Source organism: Rissa tridactyla, chromosome 6 (assembly GCF_028500815.1).
Source record: "Rissa tridactyla isolate bRisTri1 chromosome 6, bRisTri1.patW.cur.20221130, whole genome shotgun sequence".
NCBI lineage: Eukaryota > Metazoa > Chordata > Aves > Charadriiformes > Laridae > Rissa > Rissa tridactyla.
Genome location: NC_071471.1, coordinates 9,792,426 through 9,811,601, shown reverse-complemented (window position 1 = coordinate 9,811,601; position 19,176 = coordinate 9,792,426). Strand labels below are relative to the sequence as shown.

General features: G+C 44.9%; 1 protein-coding gene across 5 annotated transcripts; it reads right to left on the bottom strand.

Moving 5' to 3' along the window:
• Window positions 1–525: 525 nt before the first annotated feature.
• CCNL1 (cyclin L1) lies at window positions 526–18,194 on the bottom strand. 5 transcript variants are annotated; one of them, XR_008466921.1, is made up of 12 exons: window positions 17,857–18,194; window positions 17,549–17,623; window positions 17,231–17,340; window positions 10,794–10,914; window positions 10,315–10,379; window positions 8,893–8,992; window positions 8,656–8,760; window positions 8,240–8,381; window positions 6,731–6,842; window positions 6,485–6,583; window positions 2,654–3,036; window positions 526–1,830 (listed from the first exon to the last, which is right to left on the bottom strand). XR_008466921.1 is itself a non-coding variant. In XM_054204835.1 (11 exons), exons 1-11 carry the CDS (start codon window positions 18,118–18,120, stop codon window positions 2,973–2,975), a joined length of 1,257 nt encoding a protein of 418 aa, XP_054060810.1. In that variant the 5' UTR covers window positions 18,121–18,194; the 3' UTR covers window positions 526–2,972. The 5 variants fall into 5 exon arrangements, 3 of the variants coding, with proteins under 3 accessions (XP_054060810.1, XP_054060808.1, XP_054060811.1); XR_008466920.1 differs by having other exon boundaries at window positions 2,904–3,036; XM_054204835.1 differs by having other exon boundaries at window positions 526–3,036.
• Between the last annotated feature and the right edge of the window lie 982 nt (window positions 18,195–19,176).

Sequence of the window (19,176 nt, the reverse complement as noted above, 5' to 3'; positions counted from 1 at the left end):
CAGAAGTGTTTTTTCCCTAAGCGGGGTGTAGTTGCGGGTGCTCCGCTGCCACAACAGCCGGGTGCCGGGGCAGAGGGGAGCGCAGGGCACGGGGCGGCCGCAGTGGGGTTGGTTCCTGCCCCAAAGCGCCTGCAAGCAATGAGCTTGTGCTTTGGAGCGGGGGGAAGAAACAAGGAGCACGGACAGAGGAGCCACAGACTTTGGCAGCTCACGGACGGGGCTGATGTGAAATGACAGATTTCATGAACATTTCCTGGCAGGAGCAGTGATGGGGGAAAGATTTCCTGGAAAAGGGACCCTTATCGCTGCCATTAACAGCAGCACACTCTGCTGCGCCCGCCGCCACTAGCCTGTGGGTTTGGGGGCAGCTAAAGCCACGAGTACGTGTTGGGAGACTTTCTATCCAGAATATTCTTGGATTTTCCCCAAATTTTTTTTCTCCCTGAGCCATCCAAAGCCTTTTGTCCATGTACAGCCTTCTAACATCTGCAACAAAGCCGAAAGTGAAGGACAGCCACAACAGTCTGAATTGACTCACTCGAAGTATTTGCACCATTTTGTTGCAAAAATTAGTCAAATACATTTTAACAAAATCCCTTTTTCCTGAGGAAAAGCAGTTCGGAGGGCAAGACCAACCCAGCCAAACCCCCGCGCCCGAGGAGGACAGGTCGGCTGGAACATTTCCCGCCGGTTCCTGTGGGTCTCTCTGGGGCGTCTCAAGTCTTCAGAGTTCAGTGGCAGCACTTTATTTCCATCGCAGTTATTTCTAACAGCGGCTGCAGCACCCGGCGATGCGGGAATACTCCTTATTTCCCAGGAAACCGCAGCACGCGGCAGCAGGAGCAGCGCCGTGGGTGCCGTGCCTGGCCCCGGACACCGGCAGGTGTCACCGTCCCCGAGCTCCGACCTGCCAACCTCCTCCCACCACCCTGCTTTGTTTGCCCACAGGCCTCCCGCGGTCTCCCTTCAGTTCACGCGCCAGTTCAGACCCCGCCGCTCGAGCCTTCCACAGCTGCTTGCTGTTACTTGCTCTTACAGCAGGTTTTTTCCCGGCCGCGTCCAAGTGGCGGGGCTGCGGCTCGGGGTGGTGCGTGGCTCCTGTCCCCGCTTTGCTCCGACCGCCATCTGCCACTTCGCCGGGACGGCATCCGCTCCGCCGGCCTTAAGCAAACATTTGCCTGTGGCCATCTGGGTTGGGCGGCGCAGCCCGAGCAGCCTTCCCGCCCGGCGCGCCGGCAGCAGGCTGCGCCCTGCTGAAAACACTGGAAAGATGGAGAGGAAGGACCGAAATACCTTTCTTTTTGCCCTCCATCTGCACGCTCCAGCACTGGCTTCTTTGGCATCCCCGGGCTGGTGAGGGAACAAGCACGGTAAATGACGCACAAAGGGATGGGGCAATGGGCAAGGGGTGCTGTGCCAGGGTACAGCCCCAGCCAGGAAAGCCACTGCATCCCCACCAACACACGGGGGTCAGCGGGAAACAGCGCTGCAGTGGGGCCTTGGAGTCTCCTTTCACCATAAACGCATTCCCAGGGTCATTGGTTGAACGTGGCCTCACTGCGCGAAAGCGTGTCCCGTACCGCTGTGAAAATGAAGCCCATACAGATGACACTGGGCTCGGTTGGAAACAAAATTTCAGAGCAGGGCGCTCACAACCCCGAGGCGCTTCTGAAACCTTCCCTCTTGCTCTTTCCACCGGCTGAGGCACTGCTGCCTTGGGCGCTTCTGCACTCGGATGTCAATGGTGGGTCACCAAAGCCACCACATCCTTCAGAGATAAGTTTCAGCTGATGAAGGGTTTCCATAAGTGACTCGGGCACAGAGAAGACACTGAAGAATTTAAAAATAACAAGCATTAAAGAAAAATACTTCTCAGCTACTGAGATTTGTCGGTATGGCCTCAAGTGACTCCTGGAGGTTGGTACAGATGCTTAAAGATCAAACAGTGCTCTCAAATGATTTATTTTTGCCATTTAGTGTTTAATGAACACGTCCTTTGTGTCCTTATGTGACACTTTAAAGTCTTGGGAGAGACACATGAGATCTAGTTGTAAAAATAATGCAGCCCCTTGCTTAAAACAGGCTTTGGCTGATGCTTCACGGTATCGTCGGCGGTTACTGCGCAGGACCTGGCGCTGGTGTGTGACACAGCAGAGCGAGGCCCCGATGCCAAACTGCTCCCGGGATGTCACTCAGTTCCTCAGCCGCTCACGTCGCCTGCCAGCACGACCCGCATCGCCTACGCGTGACTGCTGCAAGCAACCTGCCATGACTTTGTCACTGCTTTTGCCTCCCCCTCCCGCCCCCAAACCAACAGCACGGTAAGTTTGGGGGAGCGGCTTTCCTCCTGCCTAACTGAGCCGAAGAGACAGAGGAATTCATGGCGTGGCCGTGGGGGAAGGCAAAGGAGGGGCAGCTCTCGCTCAGGTGTGGCCCAGCCACAGCCAGGACAGACCCTGGATGCTCCAGTTGTGCCCCGCAGCTGGGGCGGCTCAGCAGCCCCCGCTGGCCCCTGAGTACAGCCCGGCCGCCAGCTGTAACCGCGCTGCCATGTATTTCAGCATTCAACTGCTGCCACAAAGGTGGCTTCTGGGCAAGCAAGTCCTCCAGGTAGTGGGACATTAATGGGGCTGCAGCCATTCAGGACCTTTACCTGCTTTCAGACTGCTCCACGGACCATACCAACACCCAGTTTGTCCTTCTCGTCACTCAGACCCCCCAGCACTCACACCCCCCCAGGAGAAGTCCTCTTCACAGCACTGACCCGACACACTCGGGCTTCCAGAGAGATCTGCTGCTTTATTCTATGGCCTGCCGTTGGCCAGGGCATTGCATGGTTAAGGCCACCACCCCTGAAGCTGGCTGAAGCCATCTTTTTTCCCCATGGAAGAACAAACACTGACCTTCTCGCTGGCTGACTGCAAGCTGCCTGCCCGAGCAATCGGCAGCAGATGGTGTCTAGACGCTCAACATCACCAGATGTTCCAGCTTTGCATGGAAGTTAACTTCTGCTCTTCAGTGCTGGAGCGAGGGGCGCTGGAAGCACAGAAGAGTAATTAGCGCTTACGCATAAACACAAATACAGGGGCTGAGCCCTCTTCGTGTTTCACTCCGATACACAAATGCTGACGTTCAACAGAGCTTGAGCCAATTGTGCTGTTTCTTCAAAACTGGGTTTTCATGACTGCCCTGGCCCACCTAAATACTTGTATCTAGGGAAAAAAGCTACTTTAATTTCCATAGCAACAAGTAATTTTTCCTGAAAGCAAACACATGAAATACAGCAGATTGCAAAAAACACAGAGGTAACCAAGAAACAGAGGAAGACATGTACCTTTTCCCTCTTTTCAAAAAAAACATATTCACTTTTTGTATTTCTAGAGAACAGCGGCAGGTGGGGCCTGGCAGGATGCTGGGTAGCTGCTTACGACAACGTACCAGTTCCAGTGAAGCTTTTGCTCAACCACATTTATTTTTTTTTTCTTTCCCTTTTGAGGTCTGCAGAATTTGTGGCCAGAGATCGGCACTCGCTCCTGCAGTAGCACAGGTCACCAGACCCGTTTCAGTCCGTTACCAGCTTGTTTAGCCCCCTGCCGCGCTGCGAGTGAACAAACCCACCCAGGTCACCTTCAGCCACAGCAGTTAAATTCTAAGAAGCATTTTAGGAGAGCCAAGGTCTTTTCACGCTGCCATTAGCAGCCTTTGCACCCAAGGGGACTCCAGGTGCAGCATCTGGAGCTTGCAAGGACAGCAAACACCTCGCACTTTTAGGATTACGATTTGGTTACTACCTGAGCCGCGACTGAAACAACCAAATCCAATTCCTCCTCGGCCCATTTCATCTCTCCTCTACCTGCAACTCCACCCACAGCTGCCCCGTGCCAGTTTCTGCTTTAGGTTGTACTGTGGCACAGGCTCCAGCAGATGGATGCTAACAAATTCCCCCCAGCACAGGGGTGAGCTGCCAGCAGCAAACTGACCTGAGCAAACTTCCCCGAGCCACATCAGTGCGACCCTGCAGGCAGCTGCAGCACCGCAGCAGGCACCCCGAGGGCTCTGCTGGCAGACTCCCCCCAGGGAGCTCAGCTAAAAGCTCACAAGCTTCAAACTGGTAATGGGATCCTTCCTTCTACTGCCATCAGCAATGAAAGAAGGGAAATAAAAATCCCCAAACTTGATCACTCCAGGCACATGATTGGTCCTGCCCTGTACTCCTAGCACAAGCAGCACAGAGAACAGTACATGACAGCGACTCACTGGCTCCTGCCAGAAGCAGATGCAGGAGACAAGCAAGAGAGACCACCACCCCATCCCCAACTCCAGGGGCAGCGACAGGAGAGCTGGGACACGAGCAGCCCTTCCCTGGCTTGTGACACACCGCTCCGTCCCAGCTTCCCCCCATCAGCTGCTCATCCCACTGAACATCAGAGGTCCCTGCCCGTTTCTCCCCACTGCAGCATGTGCCTGGGGTGGCCCCGGCCTCCCAGCTGCCTCCCCTAGGAAGCACACAGCTTCGAAAGCTTTCCCAGCCTTTCATTTGCCGTGGAAACACATCAATATCCCACATGTCCCATTAATCTGCAACAGTCAAAGTGACAGTATTTATGAAGAGTAACTTTAGTTTCAATATATTTGACATCCAACAGGCAGTAAAAAAAAAAAGCTTTATATTTTATTTCTTGTAAAAATCTTTTAACACATGCAGACTAAAACCAGTGTAAGAAAGTATCCACCATTGTTTAAACAAATAACTATACTTAAATATAAGTGTCTGCAATTGACTTGTATAAAAATAAGGTACATTTTGTTTTTGTTTTTTTTTTTTACAGAAATCCATTCTCCAGTTCTCATATCAATAAACAATACACAACTCTAATACATACAGTTTAACCTGATCGTTGTTTTCCACCAATTTGATACTGCTAAGGTATTATGTGCAAAAGTTGGTAACAGTTTATTTCCCAAAAGAAAAGAAAAATCTTCCACAATGTTTTAGAAAATTAGATATCAGGTTTAAATTAATCAAATCCTAATCGGTTCCATTGTTCTCAAATAAAGAGTCCATTTACTGTAGTATATACAGGCTTAACCAGAACCCAGCGCAGGGGCAAACCTCAGCGCCTGTGCCTGCTGTGTCCCGACCGGCCGCTGCCGTGGTGCTTGCCTTTGTGAGACCGCTCAAAGGAGCGCGACCTCTCCCGCCTGTCCCTGTGGTGTCCCCGCTCGTGCCTGTGCTTCTTGGCAGCGTCAGCATGATCCCTTGATTTGCTCTGCGAACGTGAACGAGATTTTTTCCTTTTGTGCCCATGTCTATTTGCACTCTTCAACTCTTCCCTGCCATGCTTGGTCTTCAGGTGCGGGGAGCCGTGGTTGTGGTGCCGGCGAGGGCTGCCGCTGTGGCTGCGGGACCGGCTTCTCGACCTTGAGCTGTATGTCCCGGACAGGCTCCGCCTATTGTTGTAGCTTACAGAGAAGTGTTACAAGTTAAAACATTTCTTCCACATGGAAGAAAATAAAAAAAAAATAATAAAAAAGAAAAATCGATGCTTAGGAACTGCCTTACTGGCGGAAACCAGGGACTATTTCTCCCACAGGGATAACTGATGAATGACAGTGACTGTCCCAGAACATGCCTTTCTTTGAGTGACATTCCTTTGAAAACAGAAAGCCCAAAACAAACCCACACCCAGAATGCAGCGCCTGTTGTAGCTGTTTGACCTTGTCAAGAATCTTCCCCTCAACAGCAGATTGCAAATTGGTTATTGCCTTTTTTCCTTCAATGGTCTGACAGCCAACAATACTTAGGGGAACAGCGCATTGAGATCCAAGTTGGCATTTTCCAACTTAGACGTCAGTCTGAAGATTCTTTAAAAACATATATTAATAGCCAGCAGCTATCACCGCATCACCCTGCACAACTCCCCCTCTTCCCAGTCACAGAAGAGCGGCAGAGTATTCAAGAGCCAGACAGTGCATCATGCAACACTGGCAAAAGAACCATTCTCTCATGCATTTGGAAGAAAGCTGCAACATATGAAACTGGCACCTATGGCACTTGTTACAACATCAAAGTGGACCGAGTTCCAAAAGACTGCTCTTTTATAACGGATTCCTTGCGGAGATCATCAAACAAGGTAAGACTACATTGCACTCACTCACTATGTACAGTTCAGATACTGTTAAGCTTTCACGTAACAACACAGCTTTTCCAGTTTGAACTATCAATGGCAGTTACCAACAGAACTGCTTCACATCAAGAGCAGAGAGCCCAAAGCCAGATCCAAGTCTCACACCTCTGCTGGGCAGCAGTTAGACGCTTGTGCTGAGCACCTACAAGCTCCTTGAAGTGGCCCTACTTCTTAGAAGTTAAAAGCCCCGCTGAACTACCCCAGAGAGCTATTGACAACAAAAAAAGACAACGCCCCCCCAAACCCCTGCCCCCTCCCCACAACCCCCACCAATCAAACAAAAACTTGTTACTTACTGCCTTCTAGGCGTGTGAGATCGAGACCTTGACTTTGTTCTTGACCTAGATCGACTAGCACTTCTGCTGCTTCTACTTCTCTTGCTTTCTTTTCTCATGCTGGCGTGGGGTGGGAATAAAACAGGGTTACGCTTCTGAGGTACTCGTTACTTCAATGAAGTAGCACAAAAGTAGTTCACTCTACTTCAGCTGAAGAAACCGCTTTTACAGAAGTCTTCTCTTCATCAGGAAGAGATTTTTACCTACCCATTGTAAGGGCTCTTTGAAGCTTGCTGCCTCTCTTCTGGCTCTTTCTTAATGGTTTTGGTATTCAGAGATACTGGAGTCTTCTCTTCAGTTTTTACTTCTCTTGGGGAAGCTAAGAATTAAATTTAAATTTAAAATTACGTATTTTATTCATAGGCTTTGTAATAAACATTTGTATCCTTTACACACCAGTACTTGCACAAAATATAATTTTGAACTTAATTTCATTCCACCTTTCCATTTATAGTACACTCCTAGAAGAGAGCACTGGAGTGAGATACTCATGAGGAGACACATAGTTTAAATAAAGGCCAGCTGCCGGCGGGAGCAGAGATGAACACTGTGACCTTCAAGCAAAGCAGCCAGGCTCCTGTGAGATTTCACCCACTGGGGTCCAAGTGGTACAAAATAAAAGCTGCCCTTATGGCCCACAAAGACTCGAGTTGTTACCCAACAGTTAATTTCCAATACTACCGAAAGAACTAAGACTGACCAGCAAAATTATCAATTTAGTTTTTTATATTAACAGTACAAATGTAATGACTAAAACCCCATCACTTTTGTTTAGAAGTCAGTCTGTCTCTACAGACAGCTGATACAGCCCAGGGATGGATTCAGCTTTTCACAGAAGGGCTACTATGCAAGAACGATGCATTTCTACCTGGCCTGCTGAAAGTACGGCAGAGATCCTGCATTACGACTTACACCGCAGCTTCCTCACTCAACAGAGATCAGAGGTTTAATGTAAAAATACAGAAAGGCAGAAGGGCCTGTGCTCTACCCACCATCACTGGACCAATGCTCGTGATAGCCCTTAAATTTTGTTCATAGTTTCAGATCAATAACAGCATTAAGAGGTAAAAGCACCAAGACAAAACTGACTGTTCTTTGTATCATTAGAGTTCAGACAGATTTATTGGCTGGTTCAGGACATGCATTGCAACAATTTTTTCACTCTAATGCCAAGACAGCACTGTGACCTTCCCTTCTCCATTTCCTGACCACAAGCTGTCTTCTTTCACTGCACTTGAACAGCTGACAACTACATTAAAAACAAAAAAAAAAAGGCAGAAAAGGCAATTTTCAGAGATATCTGCTGCAAAAGGAACCACGAAGGCTATTAGTGACACCCCCCCCCCCAAACAGATAAAAACCAGGATCTCTCTTCACAACGCAGTAATGTACAAATTCTTGGGGCTAGGCATTTTTCTAACGTTATCTCAAGAGTGCGTATTACTACTGTATCACTCTCCCATCTATGGCAGTATGGATTAAGGCATCCTGTTCGTCTCTAATCCACTATTTCAAGGTATTGAAACTGTTCTTAAAATTTGTGTTTAAAAAAAAAAAATTTGGCTTGCTTCTTAGCTCTGTGAGAAAGCCTAAATTGTCTAACATCTCAAGAAGCAAACCTGCATTTAACTTTTTTTTTTTTAACAGCCTGGGACACAGAGTAAGATGACTTATCAAGTAGTATTATGCAAGTTTCCATTCAGAAAACAAACTTACATGGTTTGGATGCAGGAGAAAAGCCACCCAGTGTTGACAGTGCTGGAGTTCCATCCGGATTTAAGCCTTTTGCCTTCAGCTTAGCTTCCTGTAGTGCCATTTTCCTCTTCTCTACTTCTTTATCCAGGAATTCATAATTGGGCTGTTAAAGTAACAATACAGTAAGAAGGTGAGCTAATGCAATTCCTATTTTCATCTCGTTTCTGAAAAAACACTCAATTATTTTTTAATCATCTCTCCAATAATGTGACTAACTGCTGCAATTTGTTCTTACACTCCCCTTTAAGGAGAAGCCACACAGTGGAGCCTTTCCAATTAGATCTGTACACAGGCATTCCCAAACGCACTTGGACAACCATGACAAAGCTCAAGCTGCACTGAACATGGAATAGGAAAAACAAACATCTCAAAGTTACCTTCTTTCTGGTATAGAGTTTAAGAGTTGTTAAACATATCTCCTGAATCTCCTCCTCAGTGGTGCCAAAGAGCAAGAACCAGTGGGGACGGGTAGGCAGTGGAATCTGAAAATAGAACAACCAAAAGCTTAATAACAGATGACAGACCAGGTTTTTGTTTTAAATATTTTTTATTCATTTTCTTAAGCCGAAATTACTAGCAATAAAAGGGAATGCTAACTAAAGACAAATACTCACCTGCAGAGCTCTAGCAGCGAGATAAATGCAAGCACATGCTATAGTCTCTGGTTGAAAGCGAACAAACACATTTGTTCGAAGGCTGTCATTCATGTAATTCCTAAAAAAAAAAATAATTATGAAAGGTTGGATCTCAGGTTTACATCTTTTTATTTAGAGGATAACAATACTGGAGACTCAATTGACTTTATTATTTTTTCTGTTATTATATTAAAAACTGTTTCTTTCAAATTATTGCATTTAATGTTTACATTTGTTACTTTTGTAACAAAGTTTGCACCATTGCCATTGTTTTGAAACCCCAATGCAAGTAATACGTAATGGCTACTTCCTAGGTAGGCATGTTAAGTTATGCCATGAAGTGTCCATTGAGTTAATCTAAAAAGTACTTTTCATCTGTCCAGTTGTTTGCTTTGAACACCAATGCTCCTGTATTTAAAAATCAATATGCTTAAAACTCAAATGCAAGCATGAAAGCATGGCATGTTTTTAACCTACCATTTTCCAGAGGCCAGATGCAACCTACAAAGTTCATAAAACATTGTATTTAAATCCTACGTGTGCCTCGAGTCACATTAACTTCATCCAGAGACAGAACCATCCAATTTGCTCACTGAGTGTTGGAAAAAGACCTGGAAGTTAGTAATCGGTCTCGCACTTCATTAAGCTCCACCACCGTGGCACTGCCAAGAAACACATGCCAATAGATACATTTAAACGGCAGAGACCTCCATCAATTTCTAAGTTACTGAGCTACAGGAAAGAAATGAACAGCAGTCAGTAAGTATTGACTCTACAGGAAACCGTGCCCAATATGGCTTCTAAGTGAACATGCTGCATGCACTGCCATTTTTTTTTTCCCTTAAAAACTCACATTTAGCCAAATGCTAAATCAACTAAATAAATGTTGGCAGAAAGTCTACCCATGTGTCCTTTAAATACACTACAGTATACAGTAGCTAGGCAACAAAAACATTTAGAAACATTTTTAACAGTTACTTCTGAAAGCAAATATACAAATCCTTTTGACACCCAGACAGAACTAGAAGATGCTGCCCGATGGATATGGACCACTTCAGTGAATCTCGGATGAGCTTGCACTGGGTTGGCTGGAGAGAAGGGCAGCCAAACAGGCCATCCCCAGGTCATGGGCTGAGGTGCAGAGGGCAGAGCTCTATGACTTACCATCATGGACTACCCTTTAATTAAAGAGTAGAAAAAAGAACAAAGTTAAATTGAGTTCTCCATTACTATATTGGAATCAAGCCATGAAAATAGTAAGCAGAAACAAGCACTAAAATATTTTAGAAGCATGTGTTTGTGTAATAACTTACATCTCATTGCTTTGTATATGGATCATCAGGCTTGTTATTTCTGCTACTATTTTCCTGGCTAGGAAAAGAATGGAAAATAACAACTTACCAGGCTGTCTGTACCAGGGTCTGATTACGTTCACATTCTAAGACTTGTAAATACATAACAATGATCTGAGGAGTAAGTGGGGGGGAAAAGAAAACAACTCTCAGTTTTAACATATAAAGCAACAGTAATGAAGTAACTACACATAATCAAACAGTGTTCCAAAACAATGGTGTCTCCTCCTTTTCTAATCATACACTGTAAGCTCACATGTCATCCGACCACGTTCAGACAAATCTTTATTTACTACTTTTCTACGATTTTCAAAAACAGCCACCTTCAACATTCCCCAAGGAAGCAATTTGTACCAAAGTCAACATGACTATTTGCCCAAGCACTCTGGCAAATGCATTCATGATAACTTGAAGGAATAAAGAAAAGAAATCAGGTAACTTTTACACCTGTGTTTCTCATCCCACAGCTCACAAAGATGCCATCAAGGTAGGATAATATTTGCAGTTACATTATTTTTGATAACTCACCTTATGTGGATGCTTGACATGAACACAAAATCCCAACTCCTTCAGTACCCTCCTTTCTGCTTTGATTACTTGATTTTTGGTGTTTATGTAGTTCTGATCAAGTATCAGGGGGCTTGGAGTCCTATAGTTTGCAAGAAATAAAATCAAAACTGTTTTGCATATCCAAAAATAGCTTCATCTCTGTTTTCCCTTCCAACCAACTAATGGCAACAGAAACCTGTTTTCAACTCCTGCAAGCAAGTTTAAGCATTAATCTTGTGCTGTCCAAGTTTAGATAAACTAGTTTAGTTTCTGCTTTTGACTAGCTACAGATTAGATGGCCAAGATAAAAAAAAAATATCTTTTACTTCTGTGTATGCAAACGACACTGGTCTAGCTGCTGAAACAAAAGACAACTTCACAGTGAAGATCTCAAAGACCCTTTATGCTTCACAACAGAGGTGGAGAAAGGAGTGGGATACAACTACCTTTGCTAGGTAGGACAATGAAGCAAAAGTAAGATAGAACAGTTTTGTGTGTTTTTGTTTTTTTTTTTTTTTTTTTTTTTTACTGATATTACAGTAGCAAGCTGGTGCTTTATAAATTGTAGTTTCCTAATGTAGTGGAAGACACAATTATTCAATCTTCAGAGGACAAGACAGCCCTGCTACTGTGATATACAAAAAGCCTAGTAAAGCAAAGAATTTAACCTCTGAAATTGTGACAGATCTGCCTGTGATGCTGAACGCTACACCCACTAATCAGTGGATATCATGTCACTTCTATTTGCAGAATAAGATTTCATTTCACGAAGAGAGATTCTTAAGCCTAGCACTATGAAGTCCCAATTCCTTACAAATCCAACACCTGAATTCTCCAAACCATTTTTTTCAGTTTTAACTAAAATAACTCGCTGTACACCTTATGCACAAGTGTCACACTCCATTTGGTATTCTTTTCTTCGTCTGTGCTTAGACTTGACCTTTCAACATTACACATTTGTGTATTTTAATCCACTTCCTCCTAAAGACAGACCAGCTTTTTCCCTGTTTGTAATACGCCTCACATATTCTACACGCTTTCCAACGCAGAAGAATTTTTTCCAACTACTTACACTCTAATAAACCACAGTCTGTTTACATGATAAACCTAGTACACCCCAAGCACTGGTGACAAATTTATTCTACATTACCTTCAAAAAAAAAGTAATGTAAAGCTGATTCAAAACACAGCTTCTATTTTATCAAAGTATTTCACTACTAACTTGTCTTTTTTGATTCCATGCAAGTTCAACAAGTGGCCTATCAGGGAAGAGAAGTGATCCACAGAGTAGAAAAAACACTCAAAGACTCCAGGTTCCCACCCCAGGAAGAAAGGGTCAGTTTAATTACAAGGCTAGCTGAAGCGCTTCCCAACTTCAATAATCCACAATTTATGCTAAGACTTCTGCAGTCACCTGGAAGGATGCTTATTACCATTGGTCAAAGGATACAACAAGCTATACACTTCACTAATAAAAGCATCAAGTTGTATAACCATGCACTAGAAGAGTAAGCTCCCCCTGCTCTTCCCAAGGGGCTGAGAAACAGCTCCGAGGTGGTTTGAAATGAACTACTGCAGCTTCTTGGCGCCAGGAAGGACCCAGAATTCAAGTGCAAGCCTTACTACTTCTGTCTCCTAAAAAAATACAATGTTTTCCATGTTATGTGGAAGTAACTTCTCTAGTTAAGGGTTACTCTCACTCATCAAGGCAAGTTTACAAAGTTTGTGATTTCAGCTACTGTAAATGTAATGCAGTCAGAATATTTTTATTTTTTTTTAATAACTTAACTAGAAATGAAAAGCTTTTAAAGCTTAAGGTAACTACTTCAGTAGAGAGAGTATGATTTTGTCTGAACGCTCAAACACTACAAAGGCTGTCTGAACACACTGCTCTGGAGCAGGAGACTGAAAGAACCAAGCTGAAGTTCTTCCAGCCAGCGAAACTGACTCACTTCCCATCAATTTCAACTAACCATACTGTTTTTTTTTTAAAAAAAAAACATTTCTTCCAATATTGCTTTATACAGTTTTATCTAGAGATCACTGGCATTGACAGGATCTGCAAGGCATTGTCAGAGTTCAGGTGCCCCCAAGTTCAGCTTATCTTGCTCACACAACACTTCTCAGAGGTGACAAATCTGGGATGAAACAGTTAGGGCAGCTATGACTTACAGTCTAAAAAAAGAAAATCAGCAGCAGGAAAACATGACTGCATGGGATCATCATCCAACAACCTGTCAGGATTACTATCTTCCAGATGTCTTTGTGTTCTCTGAAAGCTATGTTAGAAAGTCAGTATTGCAAAAACACGGTAAGGTAGCTAGAAGTACAACAGGAAAGACTGTGAGCCTTACTGCATTTTAAGTTTTCACTGTCCTTCTACGGGGCCATAGGATCAGCACAAACAGTTCACACTGTGGTTGTACATGTTCAACAGCAAAGCGACAGGAAACTCAAAATTAAGACACTCAAAAGTCTGCTTTACTCTGTTGTCCCACATTACTCCAATCACTTATGACACAGAAGTTCTAGAAACCTACAAATCTAAGGAAGCCATGAAAACCATCAGTTTATCCAGACAGCATTTCCAGAAATAGAAAGACAAATGCAGCCTTTTATCCACTTATGCAAAAACAAGGATCTGCAGAAGACTTTAGAGCACCTTCTTACTGCCAAAAGTCAGGTTCCCCACTGTATTTACGTTTACCAATTTAGTATTTTTGCCATAAGCTCCAAAGCGTTGGTATGCATAATTATTTAGAAGTTGGAAACTTCAGAGGTTTCCCTTTGGAACACTTCTTAGCTTGCTTACTGAGAAAAGAAAAAAGAGGAACATTGCCACTGCAACTGCTGCACTTAAGTTTTCAGTCCAAGAAGTAATCATTTTTGGTCCAAGTAACAAGCCAGAGAAAAATAGTTTATAAGCTTATATATAAAATATAAGCTTCAAGCCCTATATAGCCAAGTAGTATTACAAATTCTTACTTTGAATCTGTTCTTAGAGACCAGCACTAGAGCTCCAGGCAAGACTTTACACTTAAGAACAGAGAGCACACAGTGCCCATTCTGAGCCCATTCAACCCCACAGTTGCAAAACTTCATCGGGATTTAGAGACTGCATAACAACCCAAAAGATTAACACACACTGTAATGTGTTTGTAACAATAAACAAATTGCACATATCCTTTTTTAAAATCCCTCTGACAAAAAGGAAGCCTAAGTTCTCGACACAACTACAGCTTCATTTGATGTAATATTAAAATTTGATGTCTTTGGCATATTTAATTCTTTGGAGGAAAAGTGCCCTGCATGTAGTTTTGTTCATAATGCAAAAAGTACTTCTGACAAGTACAGCATAACATCAGCATCTCATTTCAAAGAGCAGATCTCTCTTATGCCAGGCAATACGAGAGAAGAAAGCAAGTTCTATATTTGTCTCCAACATTGTAAATACAAGCATCATAGATTTATAGAACAGTTAGAAGAATACTAAATAGTGTGTATTATAACACAGGCCACTTCCAACACAACTGCATGAACCTGTTTGCTGCAACAGAAGTGAAGAACAGCTCACTGAGCATCTCAAGCCAACATTTGTGAGATTACACGACAGGAGTCACATTTGGTTCCAATCCCATGAGGACCTTCTGCAGCCTTCAGGCACATTTAAGATAAATAAAATCAACTTCAAACTACATTCTACATGTTAAACAATAGTTGCACTTTGCTCAGAACACAGATGTTTTGGCAGACAATTTTTTAAAAAGCAGTATTTTCATAATACGAGCTTTTCTCCATGCACACAAACATTTTTACATGCAGTACTACATGACATATGCTTGTGAAGGATTCAAAAGAAAATATGCTTGCCCAAAACACTTTAGCTTTTTCTTACTTCTCAGTATTAGAAATACCACCTGGCACTATAGTCTTACAAAAAGACAATTCCAATGCAATTCCCAGTTCTGCGAACACATACACATAAGGGACTGCTTACATAATGATTTATATAAATAGCTTTACAAATTCAAGACTTCTGTATCCTTGTGAAGGCATATTTTACTATGAATTCAAACTGCAATTATACAGAACCAGAAAGTGGAACTAAGAACCCAAAACTGTTTAAGAAAGACAGACAGACTACTCAAACTACTCAAACTTCATGTGCAGGTTAAGAGCTTCAGTTAACAGAAATACTAGACTAGAGGCAGAAGAAAGTACAGCAGCCTAACTGATTGTTTCAGTTCTGGGTTGTGTGTGAGAAACTAACTACGGCCTAAGTGTTAGCTTCAGATTAAAAAAAAAGAAAAGATTAAGCTAGTATTCTAAAAACCTGGACAGCAAAGAAAAAAGCTTATAACAAGATACAGGAGTTCTTCCAAATGGTTCACCAGCGGCCAACCTGTTAGTCCCCCGATTCCAGTGACCTATTCTCAGAGCACTGGCTTCTCCGTGGGGATTTTCGATACTTCACTCACTGTTGCCATGACGACAGCTTCATCTTTATGTACCACTCCACATCACCCAGGCTTTGGTAAATGTAGCTGGTCGCTGTATAGTCGGTTGCAAGGGAAAAAAGAGTTGAAGTTAATAACATGTACAGATTATTATTATGTAATTGTAATCTTGTAAAAAGTACAGAAAAACGTTTACATCCTGCTTGTTAAAAAAAAAAAAGCAAGCCTGAATGTCAGACTTCAGCATTTTTAAGATTAATTTCATGCAGATTCACTCAGAATCTCAGAGCAACAATACCCATCTCTCCAGAAAAAAAAATGGGCAGAAGTGCATGATTTCTCTTGACATGATGCATTTTAGACACCATGTAACATGCACAAGTGACATTCTGATTTGGAACAGGCTAGCTGGAAAGATTTAAGTTCACAGGTTAAGTTCAGTTTCTCTGATCCTTTGCACAACACAAAGAAACACCTAATTCATATTCTCACTGCGAAGAAAAGCACTGCATGTGATTAATTAACCTTCACTGCCTGGATCAAGGCCAAAACATTAAGAACAGCTGAACCAGCTTCAATAATTCCAATAACTGAACTCCCTTATCATAATTATGATAAGAAACAATACCACCGAATTCACATTCGGCATAACTTCACAAAACTCTCTCAGGGCCATGAGGGATAACAACGTTAAAAGAAAAGAAGAGAACAAAGCTAAGTTCCCAAGTAGAACACTGAATCATTCCTATGGAAAGCTAACTATGAAAACACAAGCACAAGGCAGTAAAAGCAAGTTTTAGATGCAACAGAAGCATAACGAGAATAAAGCCACCAAGAAACAGCTGGCTTCCCTAAGGCATTTCTACTGCTCACAACACTCAAGTTTAAACTCCTGCTGTAACCTGGTGATACAAAGCAGAGCAATGAAAGTGCGAATTTAAGCATCTAGCCGAAAAGAAAATCCTTTTGTAACTATGGATTACCTTACACTGTAAGCAATCGGCCACTAAAAGTAAAGCTACTTCATCACAGCTGATGTCTCCAATCTCACAGACTACAATACTGCTGCATGACAGATTTAAAAAAAATTTGCGTTTAATAGCAACTTAGAAAGCTCCTTCTTTTCAACCACTCCTTGTTCCTTCCAATACATCAAGTTAATTTGCTTTACACATGGAAACATACATCGCTTTACACACAAAAAAAAGCAGTATTAGGCACTCACAACTGAGAACAGCTCTACAACTTAGCAGACAATTATCCAGATCTGCACACAGATCGCACTCCAACTTCACCGACACAAGCACACGGTACCATGAAAAACACAAGTCTCACTTTTTGCAATCAAAGATGCCTTCAGCTTCCAAGACACACTCCTTGTTGAAGCGGTGTCATTAAAGCTGCAAACACTGTAGACCAAACCATACTTTTTTGCAGATGCTTTCTAAAATTGCTTTTTCTAAAAGGTAGTACTACCAGCCACTGTGAAAAGTTCAGTTTCCATCTTTTGTTAACTGATACTTTATTGGCACCAAAACCACATTGGGACGGCTACGTGCTAACAAAAGAGAAGCATTAAGACTACTGAACATAGTTTAAAATCTGGAGAATATACAGCAACCCACTAATTGGCTACTCATACCTAAGACTACCTTTCAAGAACCACGAGACATCAAAAGTCAATTAGCAACAGACCTAAAACTACAACCACAGACCTAAAACTAGAACCAAATACTCATGACTTGTAGCTATATAAATAATAAGAAAAGGTCTACCAAGTCATCAAAAGTAACGGCAGAAGAAGTCAGCATTGAACTGTACTGCCTACATAGCAGCCAATGAGCACTCCCTTCTCAATTTTAGGTCGTTGAACTTAGCCTGGAAAAATACTGTGAATTGAAAACTGCAGTGTACATTAGTGATAGCAGATGCTTATGTTCATAACGAAGCCAATCTTACCTTTTTGCTCGTAACTGACGCAAATGATGAAACACGTTGATCACATCCCTTATACGACGAGGCGCCTCTTCAATTTTGGATGCGAGATTGATGCAGGCCATAGCAACAATCTGAAAGGAAGCCCCGTTTCCATAAGAAAATTACTTTTAATCCCGGTAAGACTAGAATCACACAACTAAAAAACATCCCGCGCCCAAAAGGCTCGTAGAGAGCAGGCTGTTAGGCGTGTGGCTGGCCAGATTCACTGGTCGCCCAGAATATCGTCAGGCGCGCTCCCCCTCCCCGTCCCCCCCCACCCGCTTCCCCGCCAGGCCTTACCTCGAAGCTGTGCTTGACGAAGGACTTCGAATAGAAGAACCGATGAAACAGCACCTGCCCCGTCGCCATCGCCACCTATGAACGGAAAAAGGGAAGGAGGAAGGACAAGGAGCGAGGAATCAGTTACGGGGCCCAGCCGCCGCCATTTTGTGTCAGGCACCAGCTGGCGCCGCCGCCTCCCCCCCCCCCCCCCGCGCGGCCGCCTCACACGCCCTTCCCGACGCACCACAATGGCGGCGCCCGCCCGGCCTCCTCCTTACACCCTCCGACCCCGGCCGCCCCGGGAAGGCTCCGGGACGCGGACCCACCTGCGGCAAGCGGAGGAGGATGCCGGCCGCCTGGATGAGCTCGCAGCCCAGGATGCGCAGGTCGGTCTCGCACTGCAGGTCCAGGCCGTCCTGCATGGAGGGAGTAGGCGAAAGGCGCTCCTCGGGGATCAGCGAGTGGTCGATGGTGAGCGACACCTCCGAGTAAAGCCGGTCGCCGATGAGGATGCCCGGGGCGGCTGGAGCCGGCGGGGCGGCAACAGTGGTGGCGACGGCGGGGGCCGGGTGGGTGGCAGAGGAAGCCATGATGGCGGAGATCGTCCGCACCCGTAGCCGGCCACGCACAGACTAGCGCGGCCCGGAGCTGTGACGCAGCACACAGCGGACCTTGCGCGCGGCACGCCGGGAAAAAAAATAGTCCGCCGGCCCGGCCCCGCCCCGCCCCGCCCCGTCGCCAACGATGGCCGCCGGCCCGGCGGGGAGCGGCGGCCGGCGCCGCCTCCCTCCCCTCAAACGGCGGCCGAACCCACCCCGTCCCCATCGCTGCGGGCCCCCGCGGGGGGCATGAGGCGGGAGCGGTGCCGGGTGTCCGCCTGAGGTGAGCTGTTCCCCGCCTGAGGGGAACCGGGACACGCGTGGGCCCTCCCGTGGGGAGGAACAGGCGACGCCGCCCCGGTGCGTGGAGGAGAAGCGGGTTGCGGCTGGCGTTATTCACTCTTTTTTTTTTTTTTTTTTCCACGGAGCAGCGGTGGGGCCCCTGGCGCTTGAAATGCGTCACGCCGAGGGAAAAAGCCTTATAAAACTGAGTAAGAAAATAAAAGAGTATGGCTGTGGTGCAGTACTGGCCGGAGGTGGGCTGTGCGTGGCCACACTGGAAGCAAAAAAGTTCACCTTCCACCAAGCGGAAATGGTTTTATTAATGAAGATTAAAAAAAAAAAAGGTTAAAGCGGCTACTGCAGGGGAAGACATTGTACATATATAAATGTTCATGAAGTGTCGGGGAAAGACTCCCACACTCCATAGCTGCCCACCGCCTGCCCATTGCATCACCCCACAGTACCCCGGGTTTGGGTCCTTGGCCCCGCAGAAACCGGTCACAGACCCAATTCTGGAGGCTTTTCCCTCAATTTAGCTGCTCGGGGCGTAACCGCCCCCACAAGCACAGAAGCTGGGGGTACACAAGCCACTACCTACACTCACTATTCTGGGTTTTACTTGCTAGAAATTTGTTATTTTCACAAGCCAGCACTTCTCGGTTACCCCACGCGACGCGGTAGGGTTGCTCCAATGACTTCTGATGACAGGCATGTCCCAAGTGATGCGTTTATTTCCAGTCAGTGTTTGAGAGCTGGAAACGGCCA